The 21,927-nt window shown below is 41.7% G+C and overlaps 1 protein-coding gene and 1 long non-coding RNA gene across 2 annotated transcripts in view; one reads left to right on the top strand and one right to left on the bottom strand.

Annotated features, from left to right (window-relative positions):
* LOC126249484 (dynein axonemal heavy chain 7-like) overlaps positions 1–21,927 on the top strand; it is a 1,193,512-nt gene that overhangs the window by 573,937 nt on the left and 597,648 nt on the right. Inside the window, exon 29 of the mRNA XM_049951137.1 lies at positions 7,876–8,032. Coding sequence (XP_049807094.1) covers positions 7,876–8,032 — 157 coding nt within the window. The remainder of the gene's footprint in view (positions 1–7,875; positions 8,033–21,927) is intronic.
* Positions 9,863–21,901, bottom strand: LOC126248981 (uncharacterized). The gene is made up of 3 exons (XR_007545574.1): positions 21,752–21,901; positions 18,980–19,188; positions 9,863–10,916 (listed from the first exon to the last, which is right to left on the bottom strand). It is a non-coding gene; the product is annotated as an uncharacterized LOC126248981 (long non-coding RNA).

The raw sequence follows: 21,927 nt of genomic DNA, 5'->3' as shown, positions 1-21,927 counted from the left end.
CAGTCGCACAATATATCGTGAAAGACTTAACAAAATGGACACAGTTGATTATGAAAATAGTGATACAAACTAATGTTCACGACTACCACAAAACTATTTATACATAAAAATTTCACTTCCTTTTCATAAGGTGTCATTCAGAGGAAATATAAGAAATATTGATATTTGATATCTAAAGGAAGATTATTGTTGATATGTATTTAATTCACAAGAGTGTTTAGTTCTAACACACAAAGTAACTGAATTTGGATTCAGTCCATACGTTTTTTTCAGAAGTGAATGAGAAAATAATACAAGTTCTGAGAGATTGCAGGGCACTCTCACTTCTGATTTGGTGTAGGGGATACGATCTACGGCGATTTGACTTCATACATTGTGATGAAATGGTGGGCAGCAGTTTATGGTCTTGTTTGCGTGCTCTAGGGAAAGAAATACGGTAAGCTTTACCTGCATTCAAAGGAACAGGGAGCCGACTTAAACGACTGCAGTAAAAGCACGGCGTTGGTGGTGGCGACAAAGCGCGTTTTTTCTGGATAACGATGAAGAGACATTTCCAGACGGGCCCGTGCCGCGGTCGTATTGTGCAGAAACACATTAAGCTTGGCGCCACGGACAGGGGCAGACGTCCAGGTATACGGCCTAGCGCCGAAAAGTCGTCGACAGCACATTGTAGGTCTTGTTAGCGAAACGTTCTGAAAATGTCTGTGGGACAGGAAAACTGGCGCCCAGACATGCAGACTCTGTTTCAAAGCATGTTTTGTCATCACTAGTTTATGGCCGTTCTTTGCAAACTTTTAAATGGGTGCAACAGGGAGATGACAAGCTGTTTATGGAGGGCTGTGGTTCCACCCTGTATTGTGTTAACAAAAGACGCGGCAAATGTGTGGGAAAGAGGCCTCTAAGCTGATTTTTTTTCCATTTTCTGCCAATTAACTTTAAATCTCCGATTGGTCAAATTGGTTTGCAGTGCAGAGACAATTCACTGAGCTTAGAATGCCGGGCTCCAGCTTGTGATTGGCTTGTGCGAAATTGGGGGAGGTCAAAAAAGAGAAATGTGCTTTTGGAACCGAGCTGAGGGAGGCAACACAGAGAAAGGGAGATCGTCTCTCTGGTACAAGTCTCTTGTACTGGCGCTTCGGTAGTAAAGAACTGCAGGTCTCTACCTAAACGGTGGGACTTGTGTCCTTTGCTAGGGTGCGACTTAGAGCCTGTGACAGTCACCTTCTGAACTGTCAGAGGTACTGCTTATATCATCACGGTCACAATGAGAGACGTTTGGGTGTACTTATTTATCTTGAGTCAGCCGTCCAAACATTTGATGTATTCCGACACGCACAGTTGTGGCACGGAGTCAAATTGGTTTGGCAGACCAGCAAACGGGTCCACCTGCACACTGTAATCCGTCGGGGTTTCAGAGTCTGTTAGGGAAGTACCTGCGTTCTGAAACTGAACTCGAGACCGCGTACTTGCATTTCTTGGGAACGCGCATTTCATAACAGATTTCTGCCGTCGAAGACTTCAGTCACTGAACACATCGTAGTGTGCCGCCTTGACCAGTAGGATGGTAAAGTATTCGCTGCTGCGATGTAGGGCTATATCTATTTCTCAGCACCCTGTTCTGTCGAACCATATTTTTCCTTTTCTTTTTTTTTTTCTTGTATGGTAAAATACAGATGCTTGGCGGTGGCGTAGTTTGATTCCATAATGTGGATTCACGTGTATGAAGTGAGATAAAGCGAGTAGTGTTCTGGTTAGTGTCGTGTGTCGATCCCCAGCAGATCACTTTGTCCACCATAGATCCCATTTTAGTAAGGCTTTTGATAAATATTTTTGTATGATGTTTCTTTAATAATTTTGTTGTCTTGTCTTGTTTAAGATCAATAAACCGATTGTGAATTAGACTACAACTTCTCCCTGAGTTCTGATTAACAGTTCCTTCGCATTTTATGGCAGTCTAGATCAGAAACATATGGAATAGCTTTTTTAATTTGGTGTCCACTGCGTGGATCTTTACTTCATTAACCGCAATCCTCTTTCAGTTCTTCAGATGGAGTGCCTTACACATTCTGAACACTTTATTGCTTTTGAAGTGTATGATAAGTATTAATGCATTTATTACACTGAAGTGCTTATGTTTCAATCCAACAAACTGGTTGATTAACACATTAAAGATATATTGCTCCTATTATATACAGTTCATCCACAAGGTGCAGTTCAGTGCCATTTCGATTTTATTAAGACAGATACAGCTGTCAAAACTTTGTTAGCTTGTTGAGATATCTCAAATATGTACACAAATTATAACAACCCACTGTTTACAATGGATGACATTCTAAAGTAAATCTCTTTCAGTATATCAGACTGGTTGTAAGCATACTAGAATTCTTTGTACAGTGATAAGTAATGTACAAAATATTGTACAAATTAAACTCTAGATATTTCCTGTTGCATATAAATATACAGTCATCCAAGTGTGCATCTAACTTTCTTTGGAATTTAATCAATTCTTTATGTAGACTATTTTTTGTCTGAGTTTTCATTTCTTTCCCATTCCCTCTGTATTATACATAAATGAGAGTACATTGTTTCACTTAAATATTATTGAAGTATGAAAACAGAGAGAGGTTGTTGGAGTATGGAAACAGAGAGAGAGGACGGAGGTAGGAAATTTACTGGTAAGACAGTGCAGTGTTTGAGTATGAAAGCGAGTAAAGTATAAAAGTACTGAAATTTGCTGCTGAGGCTATAGTATTTGACATAAAAATGTGTCTGTGTTGGGGGTGGGAGCAAATATCTTTGCTATTTTACTTGAAATTATTATTTTTACATTTCATTGTAATAATACACCATGGTTGGCTGGAGAGGAGGAGGAGGAGAAGGAGGAGAAGGTGAAGAGGAGAAAGGAAAGTGTGGCTTGTTTTATTTTTTTTTAATTTTATTGCTAGAGCAATTGGACTGGTTCCACCATCTTGGATTCCGATTGGTTGTCTCATATTATTACTATGCTGTGATTGGCTACAAGAGAAGGGGGAGGGGACGAGCGGAGAGGGGGAAAGGAGGCCAATGTGCATGGCTAGATGACATGATGCCTGCATATTTCAAGGTAACTGTGGTATCATGGATGACTGCCACGTTCATGTGACGCTCATATGATCACCTTTAAGGTCAAATTAAGGAAAAAGTGCAGCAGAATCAGCATAGCCTTACTACTGTGGTGCATTTGGATGTGACAATGGCCCGATGTTGGAGTGTATGGGAATGTGAGGGAGGCATTCTTGTTATTAAGGTTCTGATTGACCATCACATGGGAGGATCAACGTATTGCGCACAGAGCACAACCAAGCTTTGAGGTTCAGAAAGCAGATTGACAGACATTATGTTCTCTGTATACCAGGGAACCTTGACAGCCATTATAGGGGTTAGAAAAAACGTGAAAACACCACGAAAAATGCAAGCTTGAACATAAATGCAGATTCTGGCCAAGCCTGCAAGTTGTGCTGTTGTATTTGACCATGAACGGCACCTGTGCAATGTCCTCAGTACATATCTAGTTTCCGTGATGGTCAGAACAGGGTTCTGTGTAGTTGTGAGCGCATTATGTCAGAGCTAAGGGAATTCGAACGTGGACAATTTGCGCTTGGTGCCTGTATGGTAACTTCTTCCATAAACAAGACAGAGGAAATACTTCATGTTACAAGACGCACTGTATCGAAGATTTATGCGGCCGAAAATGTGTATTGTGTCGTCGTGATGGACTGTCATTGATGAGGATTATGATGAAACGCAAGTGGACAACAGCTGTAAAAGTCAGTGTAGAACAGAATGTTACACTCACGAACCCTGTCAGTACCTAATCAAAATGAGAGCTCCATAAGAAGGGAATTTCAGGGCAAGCTCGAGTTCCAAGACCAGTGACACAAATGCCTGTAACGAGAACGTGGTACTGAAGTCATAAAAACTGACTATGGAGCAATGGAAGAAAGTCATTTGGTCATATGAGTCTTGTTTCACAGTGTTTCCAACTTCTGGCCGAGTCTACGTTCCAAGAGTGAAATATGGCGGAGATTTGGTGATGTTTTGGGTTGCCATATTAAGGGGTCCATGCGCCCTGTGGTAACTCTGAAAGGTTGCATTAGAGCCAAGGGTTATGTGACCATTTTGGCTGATAAGGACCACCATATGATACAAAGTTTGTTCCCCAGTGGTGATACCGTGGTTTCATGACGATGTGGCCCCTGTTCACACAGTTCAGTTCATACCGTTCAGAACCGGTTTTGTGAGCACGAGGACGAACTGTTGCATCTCCCATGGCCACCACAGTCACAAGATCTTAGTACTAATGAGCCTTTGTGGTCTACTTGGGAGAAAAATATGTGGGGTCACAATCCACCTCCAGATTGTCCGCGGCTCGTGGTCTTGCGGTAGCGTTCTCGCTTCCCGGCGGGGTGGGGGATTTTCTCTGCCTCAAGATGACTGGGTATTGTGTCTCTTTCATCATCATTTCATCCTCATTCACCCGCAAGTCGCCGAAGTGGCGTAAAGAACTTGTGGTGTGGTAGCCGAACTGCCCCGCGAGGGGTCTCCTGGCCACCACTGCCATACGCTCATTATTATTATTATTATTATTACCTCCAGATTCATTAACTGAACTTGACACTGTTTTGAAGAAAGAAAGAAATACTTTCCCCTTGGAAAGAACACAGGACATGTATTTATCCATTCTGAGATGACTGGAAGCTGTTTTGAAATGCCAACAGGTTTCCTACACCATATTAGACACAGTAATATGTTGTGTCTTTGGTGTTTCCATAATACTGTCCCCCCCCCCCCTTCCATGTTTTCACTCTCCCCTCATGAGGATGATGATAAACTGCGCCACAAGACGAGGTGTGTGTGTGTGGGGGGGGGGGGGGGGGGGAGCGGCTTTGGAGGATCTGTTTGGTGAGGAAGTTCAATTGATTGGGGTCTCTAGCTCCCCTTGGGCATGTGTGGCTATCTATTTCTGCACTTTTGCTGAAATCACTTGGCAAAGAGCATTACCCTCGTCTGATTTCACTGCCAGGAATGCTGGTGGTTGTCATGCAATTTGTACTATGGATTCACATCAAATGAGTAGTTGTTCTAGGTAGATGTATCCACCAGTAATTCGAATTTTTATCTGGCTCACTCACTATTTGTTCCCCAAAATGTAGTGTAGGCAGATGCTTGGTGCACTTTAGTCAAGTCTTCGGCTTTTTCTAGGCAAAACCATGGCCGAGCTGGTATGACAACTTCATTTCCACAGTCTCAGACACCCTGTCACTCTGAAAATGTGTGTTTCCCATTGGCGTTGTCTTAACAGACATTTAGCAAGCGAGTTCCTCATCACCCACTGTTTCCGCCCAGAATGTCTTGGGCCAACTGCTCAGTTAAGTGTGGCATCTTGAGGACTCAAGTTCCGGTCAAAAACGTGAGGGGTGCCACAAGCCTTTGAATAATTGTTACCTCCGACATGCCAGACATACAACCATTGTTTAGGAAGACCGTTGGGAGTACAAATTCTGTTGCAGGAAACATCTTCATGAGGGTGCTACATGTCTTTTAGGAACGGCTTGCTGCAGCTTCTCTGTAAGATCAGAGAAATACTGTAATCATTTACAAAATTCCTGAAATCTGTCTATTATCCTATCCCATCTTTGATTTATATGTTGTTATAATTGTATCTACCATTTCCCAGTTTCTTGTTTTACAACACCCTACACCACTTTGCTTTTGTTTCCTGCGTTATGTATTAATTAGTCAATGATCTTTTTGCCACGAGCAGTACCATTCTGCATATGTCTTTATTTAAGAAGAAGAAGAAGAAGAAGAAGAAGTAGTAGTAGTAGTAGTAAATTACCTGTGGATTAGCACATTGTTTCTGCAGAGACCTGAGAAATTTAAAAGTCTCAAGACTTTCTAATACCTGCAGTTATCCATCTACTTTTCATAGTGGCTGCATTTGAAATGGCTACTTTTGGAAATGTCACCTCAAAAATTACACAATGTGCTAAATTTAGAGAACTTGGCATCTACATTGCTTTCCATATTCAATTTGTTCCAGGTTTGATATGCCAATCCTCTAGAAAAAGTACAGATCTGACGATCTGAAAAATAAAAATTCTTTTGTAGGCCTGCAGTTTTACAGGTTTCACTGGGCCTGTCTTAAGCTTTATTATCTGACAGGAATGATCCAAAATGCCAAGATCTCTTATAAGTACTTTACAATTTTCTCTGTCAATTTCCATAAATACCTGGTCCAAAATTGAAGCTGAACTTTTTGAAACCTTCCTAGCAGTGTGTACTATTTAGGCCCCAACAAAAGTGCTCACCATCTTTAGGAGGTTATTACTAATTTCACCCTCAACACCTGTGTTGATATTCATGTCTCCACATATTATTATGCTAGTTTTGGGGGTAGATACCCTTTACCGAACCACAGTTAATTTGTTGAAGAAAGTGCCCACATTACCACTAGGTGAGAGGTAAACACACAGAATAATTAGCTTCTTAGGAGGAGCTAGTTCTGTTACATCAATGGCCGACAATTCAAAATGTTTATCTACATTAATTGTAATCATATCTTCTCTAGCTTTAAACCATTTAAGAGAAACCTATTATACTATTAACTTGCAGTCATATGATGACAGCACTATATGTTGCGACTCATCTCTATACCCGAGCTCTGTAATGCACACTACTGTGCTGTTCAAAGACTGATTCAAGGTGATCTTTATTTTTAATGTTCTGCGCGTTTTGATGAATAATAGATAATTCTGAGCAAATTTCCACGGTTATTGCACACTCAGTGTGGTACATTTTATTTTCCACATACATGGTGCCCAAGTCTCCAAGTTGCTTGGGATACTTTTATAGGATGGAAGTCTGTTATGGTTTATCCTAAAAGAAGACCTATTTCTCCTACCGATTACACCAGGTATTTAACCATGTGTGGCCCCACTCCTACCACCATACTCTCACTAATCAACTACACCAACCTCCCTTTCCCAAATCTGTTGAGCTGCAGACCATGCCTAGTGTCATTCCATCTCTTGATAGCCCCCACCAGGACCACCAAAATGTTTGCTTGATATAGTGCGAAAGGTATTCAGAATGGTAAAACAAAAAAGAACAAAAATACGACTAAAAAATATGATCTAAGACTTACATTTTGACAAGCACTATAACTACACTTGTCACATGGCTGGCATCTGGCCAAAGAAGCAGAAATGTTGCATCAAAATGACTTAATTGTAGGTATCACTAAAGATATTTAATTTCTTAAATATACTTCCAGTACCACAAATTTGCTCACATGACTTCCTTTTAAAAATAATTTCTAAATATTTCAATAACCTGATCATTTTGACTCCTATCACACGTGCTCGTGGAAAATTGTGGTTTGGTCACAGTGTTTAAGTCCAGTCACTATTTCTGCTTTGTAGTGTTGCCCATTATAATTACTCATAATTTTATTATTATGGATTTTGTATAACAAACTCACATCTAGGGTTTGGATGCTCTAGTGGAAACATACTTCTTCAGTGCAGAATGTGTGAAATACAAATATTCATCAACTGAAAACATTTTCTTAAGTTTTTTCATAGAACCTCTACAGAGATGGCTGTCTAACATCACACCAATAAAAACTTACCTGTTAAATAGTTATACCTGAACTTACCGAAATCTTTGATTTACTATCCCCAGTTTTATTTGAAATACAGACAGTGCAAACAGCAAATGCAGTTCTTCATAAGAATAATATACATGTATCAATGAAATCTATTAAATAAAAACAATTTTTCCGTGGCTCATTACTTTAAATTAAAAATTACAATATGTGATTGCTTTCTGCAGGTTATGGGTGCATGAAGTTCTTCGTGTTTACTATGATCGTCTTGTGGATCAGAAGGATAGGACATGGCTGTTTGAAAAAATTGTGTCTTGCGTGGGAGAAAACTTTAATGAACGATTTAAAGAGACCTTTGACAATTTGAAAGACAATTCAGGACAGGTATTTAATGTTTGTGTGTTTCTTCCATTATCTATTTGTAGATATCGTGTGTAGATATTCAGATATTCTTAAAGATGCCAATCATCTGATACAGGTCACTCAGAGTGGATCTTGTCCACTTATGTTTGCTTTACATATGCACCCACAGATCTACTACTATTACACAAAATTCCTAAGTGGAACAATACAAACTGGTATAATTTTTTCTGTTCTAACAATACTAGCCATTTGTATTACTCCACAAGTTTTAATTTTTTTTTTGTTACATAGGAAACTACATTTAATTTACTCGACAGTGCCATTTTATATATAATAGTCCTGTAATATTTACTGACAGCATACAGACTACTATAATATGTCACGAAGAAAGTGCTTGACTGATTTAACATTTCCAGGAACCTTGTGATAGCTGTGGTTTTTGCAGGCAAGAAACAAGATTTTGCGCTAATAATGAATATGTAGTATAGTACAGAAGGTTACTGACTGGTCCTCAGTTTGTCTATACATAGGTGCAATGAGATATAGGACAAGTCATGTTATCCATCATACACACTTCCTTATGGATTTAGGAATACATATTTAATAAATTAAGAATGACAAACAGCACTACAAATGTTTTAAATGTGTCACTTAAGCCTTTCACAGCAGTAGATTTGAATACAGTGATTGTATTTTGCCCTCCTCATATCACTTTCTGAATGCTACCGTCTTGCATATATACAGTGGAAACTTTGCCTATTCTAGCAGTAAGATGTTTCAACTCCTCAGGAGAATAGTGGCTAACGGTCTTTCCTTTTCATCCTGTCCAATGAGTCTCCCCCACTGCAGGGCTCTGAGTGACTCTTCCGAACTCTACCACTTTTCCTAAACCTCTCCAGTCCTTCCCCATCATCCCTCTTCCTCCCCCTTCAACCTGTCTGCCACTTTTTTGAATGTATTTTCTCCTGCTGCCACTTGGTGAGTAGATTTTTTATCTATCCAATTACATTATATTGTCAAAAACTGATAATTTTGTTTTTATAAGAGCGTAATTTGGTAAATGAGTAGGTACATGACTTTTACAATTTTGTGACCCCCACCCACCCCACACACACAGAGTACATTTTCTAGCAATAATACAAGAAACATTTAACACACAACACTTAAACTTTCACCTGTACTGTAAGTTTAGAAGGTACAGTGTAATACTTTGTGTTGCTTTAATACTGTCTGTTAATTTACTGTAAAGCTTAATCCCTGTTTGCTTTTGTGTGTGAATGTTTTAGATTTTTGCCTAGTGTTGCATATGTGAACATCCTGGTTTGTGCAAAGGCTCTGGTCTCTTATCTACTTGTATAATGATTTTCACAAATGCTGTGACGTCCAAGAAATATAAGGAAATCAGCCTGAGAATTTGTACCTTCTTTAAACAGTGGTTTACATTTGTTTCTATAAGATGTATTTTCAACTGTCCTTAGTTTTCTGTATCTTCTACTTGCAAAGAAGTTCCCTCAAAATATAATTATGAACATTAACAATGATTCCACCTGTGTACAGTATACTTTTTTTACAATCTGTTGTGTATCCTGTCAAATTTTATGTAATACATGGCACCACACTTAATATATTGTTTATACAGATCACACATTCATCTTGCATTCATGGTCGAAGGAATTTGGTGGCACACAGTTTGTAGTTGCTTTGTACAGTTATTTCTGTAGGATATAGGTGCATTGCTAATGTTTTATCTGCATTTATTGAGAGCTACTCCGGGCTGTGAAATACACATACCTATTTGCTTTTACAACTAATCTGTAGGCATCCCTATTATTAATAAATATTTGCATGATCTGCCAATTAAAATAATAACTTTATTAAACAAGTTGTGCACATACAGTTACATTAGAGTTATGTTTTCATCAGTCTTTTGTTAATGTGCATAGAGGCAGAGTTCCATTTTCACACCTCATTTAATGCTATTTGGGGTATAGTTTGTGTAGTTTACAGATGCAGTCCTCCATGTGCTCATTATATGAACCCTTTCTGGGAGATCTTCCAGTGGAAACCATAGGTTGAAAAATGTGTGCACAGGTGGCAGAGTTGGAAGTTCCGTCCTTTCCAGGTACCTGAATTCCTCGCATTTGTTTCCACAGTTTCCTTCAATACCTCCCTTGCATTGTTCCGTCTCTCCTTGACGTCTGTTTTGCGTGCTTGCCTCTCTGGAAAATTGAACCATTGTCCAGTATCTTCTATGATGAAAGATTCCTACACAACTACACTGGTGTAGCTATTTCTTGTGAACTTTGAGATTGACAGTTTTCTTTAAAAACCTGAATTTAACATTATCTAGTTTCTTGATGTTTTTCACCCTCGGGTATGTCCATATTAGTTGCATTCTGTATGTCATAGCTAAGCTGTAACACAAGTATCAATGCACTGTCATTAGGAGTTTAGAGAAGAGTTTAAACATGACGCTCACCAGAGTAATTCCTATAGAGGAGTTTGGGTCAATTTTCCTGCCTTTGCAGAACACAGTCGTGTCTCCCTTCATTGTTCTGGGACAGAGTTGTTCTTGAAGCATTTGTTGAAAAGGTATGCCAGGGGTTCTACCTCGTCGTTGATTTTATCCTTCACATGTTCCACTTGTCCATGGGGTGGCTGTCTTCTTCCTTATGTGCTATGTTCATTTGGCATTCCCTAACCTCATTCCGTGATACGTTATTTCCCTTGGGTATTGTAATTTAGCATGTCTTTCATTCACGGAAAATAATATTCTAATGACACTCGCTGTTTTATTCATGTTGTTCTTGATGTCTCGTTTCAGATAACCATTCACTTTTAAGACTTTCATTAAAGTTTCGATACCACTCTACAGCCATATTTTTACCTCCACAGCTGTCTTTACCTGCAAATTAAATACTTTAACAGAAAGCATGAAATGACAAAATGCAAGAATATGATTGGGCCTAGGATTAAGACTTAGAGTTCTAAATCTTTAACATATTTTTCTGAGTGGCATGAACGAAGTACTATATGCTCAATCATCTATGTAATATTCCACGTATCACTGAAACTTCCAATTACAACAATATATGAAAAGAATAGATTCATACTCACCATATACAGTAGACGTTGAGTTGCAAAGAGCCACAATAAAAAGACTTCTATCCATTTGAGCTTTCGGCGCGCGCGCGCGCACACACACACACACACGCACACACACACACGCACACAGTCCGAGAGCCATCAGTATATACAAAGGTACTATCGCGAAGTTCCATGCTAAGGTCGTGAAAATGAAGGTGATAGACCGAGGCTGGAGTAGTGTCCTTAGGAAGCGAATGAAGGCCAGGGTTAACATGGGCCACTTTACAAAACCAAGGTGGTGAAAGGTTCATGCCCACCGGGAAAGTTGCAGATAGTGTGAAGTTAAGCTACCGTGCAAAGTGCCAAAATCGGACACCAGGAGGTAACAGAGAAGAGGGACATGCCCTATGCTGATGAGCAACAGAATCATCAAAGGGTTTCAGTGAACTGAAGGGCAACAGGCCAAGATGTAAAGATGGTGGGAGAAACTACTTGCGTCGCCAGAAAGTCATACAAACTGTTTTGACAGTGGAAAACTGAAAGCCACTGTCAACGCTCCAGGAGTAAACACTATAATGACATTGTTGAAGACACTGCTCAGTGAGACAGGTCCGTGGAGAACTGCAACAGATTGCAAAATCGTCAACAAAACGGGAGCCGGAGATGCCTGGTGGGAGACAGCCCACAGGGCTAGTGGCAATAGCAAAGAGGACGACACTCAGGACAGAACCCTAAGGCACACCGTTCTTCTGGATAAAGGTGTCCGACATAGCAGAACCCACATGCACCTTGAAAACACAATCTTGTAAAAATTCCTGAAGGAAACGGGGCAGGCGGCCACGGAAGCCTCACATGTAAATAGTAAGGAGGATACAAGTTCTCCAGCAGGTGTCGTAGCCCTTCTCCAGATCAAAAAACATGGCCACAGTCTGGTATTACCGCAGACATGGGTGAACAAAGTAACAAGATGGTCAACTGCAGAACATCTCACTCGAAATACACAATGTGCATTCGTCAGTAAATTACAAGACTCGAGCCACCATACCAGCTGGGCAAGAATCATACGTTCCATCACCTTGCAAACGCAGCTGGTTAGAGAGATGGGGTGGTAGCTAGAAAGAAGGTTTTTGTCCTTACCAGGCTTAGGTATGGGTATGACAGTGGCTTCAAGCCAGTGTCTGGCAAATGTGCCCTCTGCCCAGACGTGGTTGGTGGTTGTATGTGTCAAGCAGAAAGTGCTTGCCTGCAAGAGAAAGGTGCTGCAACATCTGAATGTGGATGGTGTCTGGCCCTGGCGCAGAGGATCGGGATGAACAGAGCATAGTAAAGGTGGCATTGTAACACTCGTGACTGAAAAGAGAAGGGTACCGCCTGAGCCGCCTCTGCTTTCTTTCCTATAAAGGAAGGCAGGGTGATAGTGGGAAGAGCTCTAAACTTCCGCAAAATGGCGGCCCAAGGTGTTGGAGATAGCAATAGGGTCCACTATAACATTGTCTGCTACTGTCAGGCTGGAAATTGGGGAATGGATCTTAATCCCAGAGAGCCGTCGGAGGCGTCTGAGGTTGGCCCCCACAACAGAGAAGGGGTGGAACTGTTAAAAGAACTAGTGACTGAAATCCACCTAGTCCTTTTGCTATCTTGAAGAATGCAATGACACTTTGCATGCATCTGTTTATAATGAAAGCAGTTTGCCATCATAGGATGACTGTTAAAAGCACAGAGAGCAAGTCTCTGTGTGAAAATTGTGTCACAGCATGCCTCAGCCCACCAAAGCACTGAGACACGACGTGGTAAAGAGGAAGTGAGAGTAATGGAACGTTCTGCAGCAGTAACAATGACATTTGTGAGATATTCCACCTGGTCATCACAACTGGGGAACTCTTGTTCTTCGAAGGTCACCAGGGAAGAGTAAAGCTGCCATTTGGGCGTGCATGCGGATAGGGTAGGAGTCAGCAAACTGATAGCACACGGGAAATGGTTGCTAGAGCAAGTGTCAGAATGGACCACTCAATATGATGGGCAAGTTGGGCAGTGCAGAAGGATAGATCCAAATGGGAAGAGGCATGTGAAGAGTTGGGAAGGAAAGGGGGTGCTCCAGCGATAAGGCAGAAGAGGTTAAGTTTGTTAAGAAGGTCAACCAAGAGGACACCTCCCTGACAGGTCTGGGAGAACACCAACGGGGATGATGCACATTAAAGTCATCGAGTAGCAAAAATGGGGGAGGTAGCTGCCCAATAAGCTGAAGTAAGTCTGCCCTGGTGACATCGAATGACAAAGGGACATAAATGGTACACAGGGAAAAAGTCAGGTGGAGAAGGAAAAGGCGAACTGCAACTGCTTGAAGATGGGTAGTCAGGGAGATGGGCTGACTATGAATGCCATTCCGTATGAGCAGCATGACACCCACATGAGATGGAATGCCACCCTTAGGGGGAAGGACAAAATGAATCAATAAGTAAGGTGAAAGCTCAAAGCGGTCGTGAGGGCACAATTTTGTTTCCTGATGGTGAAGTACAAGGGGATGCTGCGATGCTAAAAGCAGCCATAAATACTGTTTGTGGGACTGAAGGCCGCGAATGTTCCATTGGAGGAGAGTCATGATGAAGAAATGTAGGGGTGTCAAAACTCAGTGGCTGCTTAGTGACAGCTGGTGTAGAGTCGCTACTACAGGGCACAGAAGCAGGAGGATCCTGCTCCAAGGTGTCCACAGAACCATAGGCTTGCTTGTGCAGTCAGTCCATGGAGTCCAACACTGAAAAACTGTTGGCGGTGTGCACCAGTGATACAGAGGCCGGCCGGGCTAAGGTACCACGTAGCGACATGGTTGAAGAGGATCTTTGAGTTGGCGAAGGAGATCATTTGCCTTTGATGGATTTCTTCGAGCCTTTCCAGTTAGAGGAAGACTCTGGTGTTATTTGGCTGGAGGGACAGAGGTAGTCCACACGGGAGTACTACTCCTGTCCTTTCCGGCCTACCGGTCGTGTAGCTGGTGGTTTCTCCCCTTGAGGCGAGAGTTTGATGGTTTGTTGGACAGCTGGACGGGGGATGGCGATGCTACCTTGACACTGGGCAATTTTACAACCTCAGAGCTGAATTTGAGGTCACATGTCTGTGTGGCCATGTCCTTCATGGCCCAAAGGGTAACAATAACAGAACTATAGGTGCCAGACAGGAGAGCACAGGGTTTGCAACTAGCCAGTAACTTGTTAATGACTAGGTAAGGCACTCTTTCCCTTACCAGATCTCTTGGACAGCCAGCTCATCAAGATACACAGGACAATCCCGAGAGGAAGCGGCACAGCCGCCATTGCAGTTGATACAGTGGGGAGAAGAGGTGCACAATCACCCTCGTGTGCACCCCTATCACAGGCTGGGTGTTGACAAGACGTTCTAGTGTGGTTGAAACAATGACACACGTAGCAGCATATCGGGTTCGGAATGTACGGCCGGACTGTGATAATTTCATAGCCTGCTTTAAGCTTTGACGACAGTACCACCCTATCAAAGGTGAGGAAAAGAGTGTGGGTGGGCACTGAGGAGGAACCTACCTTTTTAATATGGACAGCAATGACACCCTGATCAAAGAGATAAGATTGGATTTTGGCCTTGGTTAGACTGTCGAACAGCCTGGTGTAAATTACACCACGAGAAGTCAGAGTTCTATGGACCTTGACACACAGTAGCCATGGAGAAGAAAGGCAGCAAGCAGTTGTTGTACTTCAGAAACAGAAGTAGTCTCCAAAAGCCAAGTGCCATTCCGTCAATGAGAGCAGGATTTTACAGGGCCAGCAACTGAATCAACATGCTTCTGAATAATGAACGGATTTTCCGTGGCGAAGGACTGACCATCTTCAGTACGTGAGACCACAAGGAACCGTGGTGATGTGGCAAGGGTCTTTGAATCATTAGCATCAGTAAGTTTATGTTTCATAGACGTTGATTGGGAAGATGATTCACTCATTGCGAGAAAGTACCCCATGATTGCCAGCACCTCCAATGGTGCGCTCCTTCCAACTGGGGGCTCTCTTCACAAGGGGGCACATCTGCCTTGTACGATTGTTCACACCTCCCAAACACCTGAAAGAGGGACCAGTCGGCAATCTGGGAAGGCTGCAGTTCAGGTAATCACCCCTCCCTGGGCTTGGCACATGACTGTGCCAATGCAGGATTGCACTCTGCTTGTGAAGCTGTATTAAAAGAATGAGGACTGTGCACACATCATTCTGTGGAAGTTCCAGATGCTTTAGGGTTTGAAAAAAGATGTTGGTCCAATGACTGCCATGAGCCTGGAGAAAATAATTCGTAAATTCGAAAATATGGGTTCTTTTGGTGTGCAACCTGGTAGAGGGAGGAAACGAATTGATTCGACATCAGTGGAAGCAGTGGCCACAGCAATGCAGGAGGAGACTAGTAGTGGTTTGCAAATGTGTAGTGCATGGAGAATTGCCCGAACATTGGACATACCTGTGAGCATGGCACATAAAATCCTACGAAATATCTTTCTTTGCTATCCATTCAAAGTTACCCATGTGCACGAGTTGCTTCGTGTTGACCTGCCAGCAAGAGAGACCTTTGCTTTAGAATTTCTTGCTCACATGGACATGGACAATGATTTGCCATGGAAGATATTGTGGACAGATGAAGCCCACTTCCATTTGACAGGATATGTCAATACACAGAATTGTCAAATATGGGCAACAGAAAATTCACATGCAAATAAACCAGTACCACTTCATCCTGAAAAGGTCACTGTGTGGTGCAGGTTTATGGCACCATTTACCATAGGGCCATATTTTTTTCGAAGAGACAGGTGCTTCCAGTCCTGTTACCTGTACCATCACTGGTAAGCACTATGAGTGTCTTTTGCACAACCGTGTCATTCCAGCTCACCAACAATGTGGATGTGATCATTTTTACGCAAGATGGCACACCCCCGCACATTGCAAATCCGGTTAAACAGCTGCTGAAGTGCCATTTTGGAATTACTAGAATTATCAGCCACAATTTCCCTACAGCCTGGCCGTCCCAATCACCTGATCTTAATCCATGTGACTTCTGGCTGTGGGCTATCTGAAAGATGATGTGTTCAGTATTCCTAGTGCAAACTTAGCTGCATTGAAGGCACACATTGTGCAAACATTCTGAACGCGATTCCGAAAACACTTCTATCAGTTGTGGAACATGCTGTTTCTTGATTTCAACTTGTCGCAGAAAACAGTGGACAGCATATTAAAAATAGTTTGCACCAGTCACATGGAAATTGATAATCCGATTTGAGTTTGATGCTTCTTATGCATTTTTGCCTCAGGAAAATTAAAAAATGTGATTGATGCTTTTTATGTGGTTTTTGGCCTCAGGACAATTACAAAACTGATTTTTACCATCCAATGTGATATGACCTTGCCATGGTGGATGGGCTTATGTAACTAACAGTATCACACCTTTACACCCATGCACACTGAGTAGTACAGTTTAATGTCAAATGTACACCTTAGGCATTGTTGTACGATTCATTTGTGATTTGTAGTCTACCACTATTAAATTATGATGCTTACAGCACCACCTATTGCTACATTTTGTAACTATTTTCCTTCTGCCATCCGTTTTCCCCCTCCTCCGATATATTCTGTTGCAATCTGACGTCTTCCTGACCAGTGGTGTTATTTCTACAGCGGTTTGAAAGTTTAACCTTAATTACAATCACACTGTACATCACTGAGTCTGCCCAACAGGGATCTGGCGGTTTGCTGGTAGGTTTGTGGAGGCAGATGGCATTACATGTCTACGCTAGATGTCTACACACAGGACATGTAATTCACATAAATAACGGACTGCTGATTTGCACATGCAGTGAAGCCACCCAATAGTGAACCAGATGGGTTCCATAGGATTTACATCAGGCAAATTTGGTCACCAAGACATCAACACAAGTTCACTATACGAGGTGCATTCAAGTTCTAAGGCCTCCGATTTTTTTTCTCCGGACTGGAAAGAGATAGAAACATGCGCATTGTTTTAAAATGAGGCCGCGTTCATTGTCAATACGTCCCAGGGATGGCAGCACCGTACGGCAGATGGAATTTTACCACCAGCGGCGAGAATGAGAACTGTTTTAAATACTTAAAATGGCGACGTTTTCCTTACTTGAACAGTGTGCAATCATTCGTTTTCTGAATTTGCGTGGTGTGAAACCAATTGAAATTCATCGACAGTTGAAGGAGACATGTGGTGATGGAGTTATGGATGTGTCGAAAGTGCGTTCGTGGGTGCGACAGTTTAATGAAAGCAGAACATCATGTGACAACAAACCGAAACAACCTCGCGCTCGCACAAGCCGGTCTGACGACATGATTGAGAAAGTGGAGAGAATTGTTTTGGGGGATCGCCGAATGACTGTTGAACAGATCGCCTCCAGAGTTGGCATTTCTGTGGGTTCTGTGCGCACAATCCTGCATGACGACCTGAAAATGCGAAAAGTTGTCATCCAGGTGGGTGCCACGAATGCTGACGGACGACCACATGGCTGCCCGTGTGGCATGTTGCCAAGCAATGTTGACGCGCAACGACAGCATGAATGGGACTTTCTTTTCGTCGGTTGTGACAATGGATGAGACGTAGATGCCATTTTTCAATCCAGAAACAAAGTGCCAGTCAGCTCAATGGAAGCACACAGATTCACCGCCACCAAAAAAATTTCGGGTAACCGCCAGTGCTGAAAAAATGATGGTGTCCATGTTCTGGGACAGCGAGGGCGTAATCCTTACCCATTGCGTTCCAAAGGGCACTACGGTAACAGGTGCATCCTACGAAATTGTTTTGAAGAACAAATTCCTTCCTCCACTGCAACAAAAACGTCCGGGAAGGGCTGCGTGTGTGCTGTTTCACCAAGACAACGCACCCGCACATCGAGCTAACGTTACGCAACAGTTTCTTCGTGATAACAACTTTGAAGTGATTCCTCATGCTCCCTACTCACCCGACCTGGCTTCTAGTGACTTTTGGCTTTTTCCAACAATGAAAGACACTCTCCGTGGCCGCACATTCACCAGCCGTGCTGCTATTGCCTCAGCGATTTTCCAGTGGTCAAAACAGACTCCTAAAGAAGCCTTCACCTCTGCCATGGAATCATGGCGTCAGCGTTGTGAAAAATGTGTACGTCTGCAGGGCGATTACGTCGAGAAGTAACGCCAGTTTCATCGATTTCGGGCGAGTCGTTAATTAGAAAAAAAATTGGAGGCCTTTGAACTTGAATGCACCTCGTATTGCTCCTTAATCCACTGCAGCATGGTTCTGATTCTGAGATATGGAAATTTAGACTGTTGAAAGATGACATTGCTGTCAAAGAAGACATCAAGCATGAAGAGATACAAATGGTTAACAGCTGTCAGCGTGTCTTTCATTACTGCCACAGGTCCCAAGCAAGTGCGGGACAATGCCTCCCATATTGCTCCCACCAGCCTGCATTCATGGTGTGCTGCACGTTTCGAGCCACCATTTACCTCGATGATGGCATTTGTGGAGATGACCAGTGACCTAGCCTAACAAAATATGTGAATCACCCAAATAGCCCACACATTTTCACTGATAAATGGTCAAATCCCGATGGTCCTGTGCCCACTGCGATATTAACAGACTATGTCGTTGGGTCAACACATGAAGTAAGAGTGGTCTGCTATGGAGCTCCACGTTCAACAATGTGTGATGAATAGTGTGTTCTGAAATACTTGTGCATGCACCATCATTGTGCTCTTTTGGCAGAGATGCCACAGAACACTGTCTATCCTACTTTACAGATCAGACAAGCCTTCCAACGTCATGTTCTGTGAAGAGTCATGGACATGCAACAATTGGCACCTAGTGGTAGTTTCACTGTATTCATACCTCTTTCCCTAGATGCTAACACAGTAGCATGTTGACATTCAACCAGCTTTGACACCTTCAAGGTACTCGTTCACAGGCTCTGCGTTAATAATGATTTGCCCTTTGTCAAAGTTGCTTATCTTCATGGATTTCCCCTCTGCAGGCTGTATCTTGCTAGGGTGATTCCTGTCCACGTCCTCTCTGCTTACATACTTTACTGCATCACATGCCTGCAATGACACCAGGTGGCATGTAACGTCACAGTTGGCAGTGGTCATATTGTTTTGGCTTACGTATTTTATCAGCATTCTTACATACAAGCAGTAAGACAGAACTTTGTTTTTGGAGTGGATGTAAAATAGATTCACTACATCTAAATTTTTGAACACACAAGATTTATTTTATATATGGTCAAGATATCTTAGAAAACTTTCAATTTTTTGTTAAGTAAGTTGTTTTCTGTATACGGTTCCCGATTCTTTTTAACAGTTATGAGCTATTTTTCTTGTAAATAATAGAGTTCAGCTATCAGTCGTCCTTTCTAAATTTTACTGGCAGATCTAGATTTCAGCTATACACAAGCCATTCTCAATGCACTATCATTTTTGAACAATGTATGTAATGCCTGTCGGTCGGGCTTCATCCACAGTTCATCGAATACTTCGTAGTATTTCCACGTCGCCCTTTTTATTCTTCATTTCCCATTTATCTTTACCTCGATACATCACCATCTGCAGTTCTGGTGTACTGGTTTGTTGTTGAAACTAGGCTTTAATAAAACTGATATGCAGCTGGGGCGCACTTGCTATCACGTAAGAACAAGAGAGTCAACTTCCGTTTGTTGACTGGCAGGAACCTGCGATATGCCTATTCAAGAATGTCTCACAATGAGAGTGGTCTTCCTCTGGGTCGCTTCTGGTCAAAAGATACACTTTGCTTCTTCCTGGTAAGTATACTGTAAGTACACTTCATATGGTTATCCTCATAAAACAGCTGTTTCCCATACTTGACTCCACATACTCTTATTTTTACTGGTGGTGTACATCCACTGTTGCTTCTGATCCACTTTCTTGAAATTATATACATGTCCTGACTCATTTCATTAACTATGTATGGCTTGCCTGTGATATAATTAAGGTGACATACTGATCCAGAATGTACACAGATTGGTTCTTCTTTCGCTTCTTTCGATCAGAGCATGCACTGAGTCACCTTCATCCTGGGAGCACCCCTGTTCTAGAAAGCAATGTGTGATTGATATTCCAAACTTAATAGATGCAATGACAAACATAGAAAATAGGTGTTTCCTATTTTGCTATACACAGCTGTCCAAGTACAGTTGCAATGTTTTGCCACCTTTATCATCTTCCACCTGTGAAATGGTAAAAACGCTGGTTGTTTCATTTGGACCATGAGAGAGAATTTTATCATGCAAAACAGCACTGTCCTTCCTTGTTTTCCATGTCAACTGTGAAACTGAAGGTGGAATATTACTGTTTGTAGTAATAAAGGCTGACTGCAGAATGAGAAGCATGCGACAATTGATAACGGTCTCGTCTAAGATTGAAGCGACTCTTTCTTTCAGGTTCCTGACAATAGCTTTGTTTGCAATGTGAGAGGTCTATTTGTCTGCCAACTTTGCTTTTTCCTTCCCAGAACAACTTGCATAGAGTTTGCACAATTCACAGTTATCTTTTTTAGGCTGAAATGTATCGGTGCAGCTTATTGCCTTAATGTTGCCCATTTCAAGGAGACATTTACTTCCCATTATCCATTCCCAGTGCAGTTTGTGCATCTTTGCGTATGCTCAGTTTGTCATCAAATTGTTTTCTGCTTGTTTCTTTCCTTGTGTAATGTTACTACACAAGGAAAACTATTTATATGCCCTCATACTGACTCCTTTATTTCATGTTCTGTTGTATTCCCCTTTTGGAACACTTTCCTCTTACAACACTTGACGATTCTATCTGCTGCCAGTTTTTTCATAGCAGTCCTCACCCCCATAATGTAACAGAGGGGGTATGCATAACATTTTCTGATACAGCTTAATGTTATCCCTATCCACTCTTAGACAATAGTCTCGAAATTTTTCTTCTTGATTCAGTCACATTTCAGATCAGTTTTCTTCTAATAATTCTCACATGTCTGTAGATGAATTCTCACTGTCTACTATGATCTCCCATCCGCCAAACCTTCAAAAGTATCCTGCCTGTTCGCAAGGGTTAACTTGTTATGACATTTCGGTCAGCGCGAGTTGGGTCAGGTCCAAGCTTCATTAATCTAATTCTGCAGGCTTTCGCGGCCATTGTCACTGAAGTTAAAATCTTCTGGGTTACTAGGCCACGTCATAGTTCTACTTAAATGATCAACTTTTGACCAGATCTACCTCAGGATATTCTGGTGTCCACTACTGCTAGAACACTCATGCATGTGTTCTACCAGTAGTGGACACCAGAAGATCCTGAGGAAGATCCCAGCAGAGTGGCCAAAATGTCAATCATTTTAGTAGAAATATGACATGGCCTAATAACCCAGAAGATTGTAACTTCATTAATCTAGCTTGTATTTCAGCACCTTTTCAGCCAAATCTCTGTAGGATTCCTTCAATATTTACAACAAAAAGACAAGCATGCTTTGCTTGGAACATCCTGTCATTAACTTAATTGTTATTTGCAATAACAATATAAATAACAAGTCATAATACTAATATTAGTAATAGTAACAACATAATCCATTATCATAATTACTGAATTACTACAAGTTTTATTTATAACTCTATATTATATTTTTTACCCTTCTCTTTCCATTATTTCCCTTTCAACTCTGTTGTTCTCTCTTGCTCCTTATTGCTGCTGTCTGATGAACCATCAATCAAGAAGACAAAGTCAAAAATTAGCAACAGAGAACTCACTTCTGCCCTCTTTCCTGTTTTCACCACATCAGCTGTACAAAAACAAAGCTTCTAAGAA

Source organism: Schistocerca nitens, chromosome 3, assembly GCF_023898315.1.
Source record: "Schistocerca nitens isolate TAMUIC-IGC-003100 chromosome 3, iqSchNite1.1, whole genome shotgun sequence".
NCBI classification, from domain to species: domain Eukaryota; kingdom Metazoa; phylum Arthropoda; class Insecta; order Orthoptera; family Acrididae; genus Schistocerca; species Schistocerca nitens.
The sequence above is the reverse complement of the archived record's forward strand: the minus strand, read 5'-3'. Positions and strand labels throughout refer to the sequence as shown.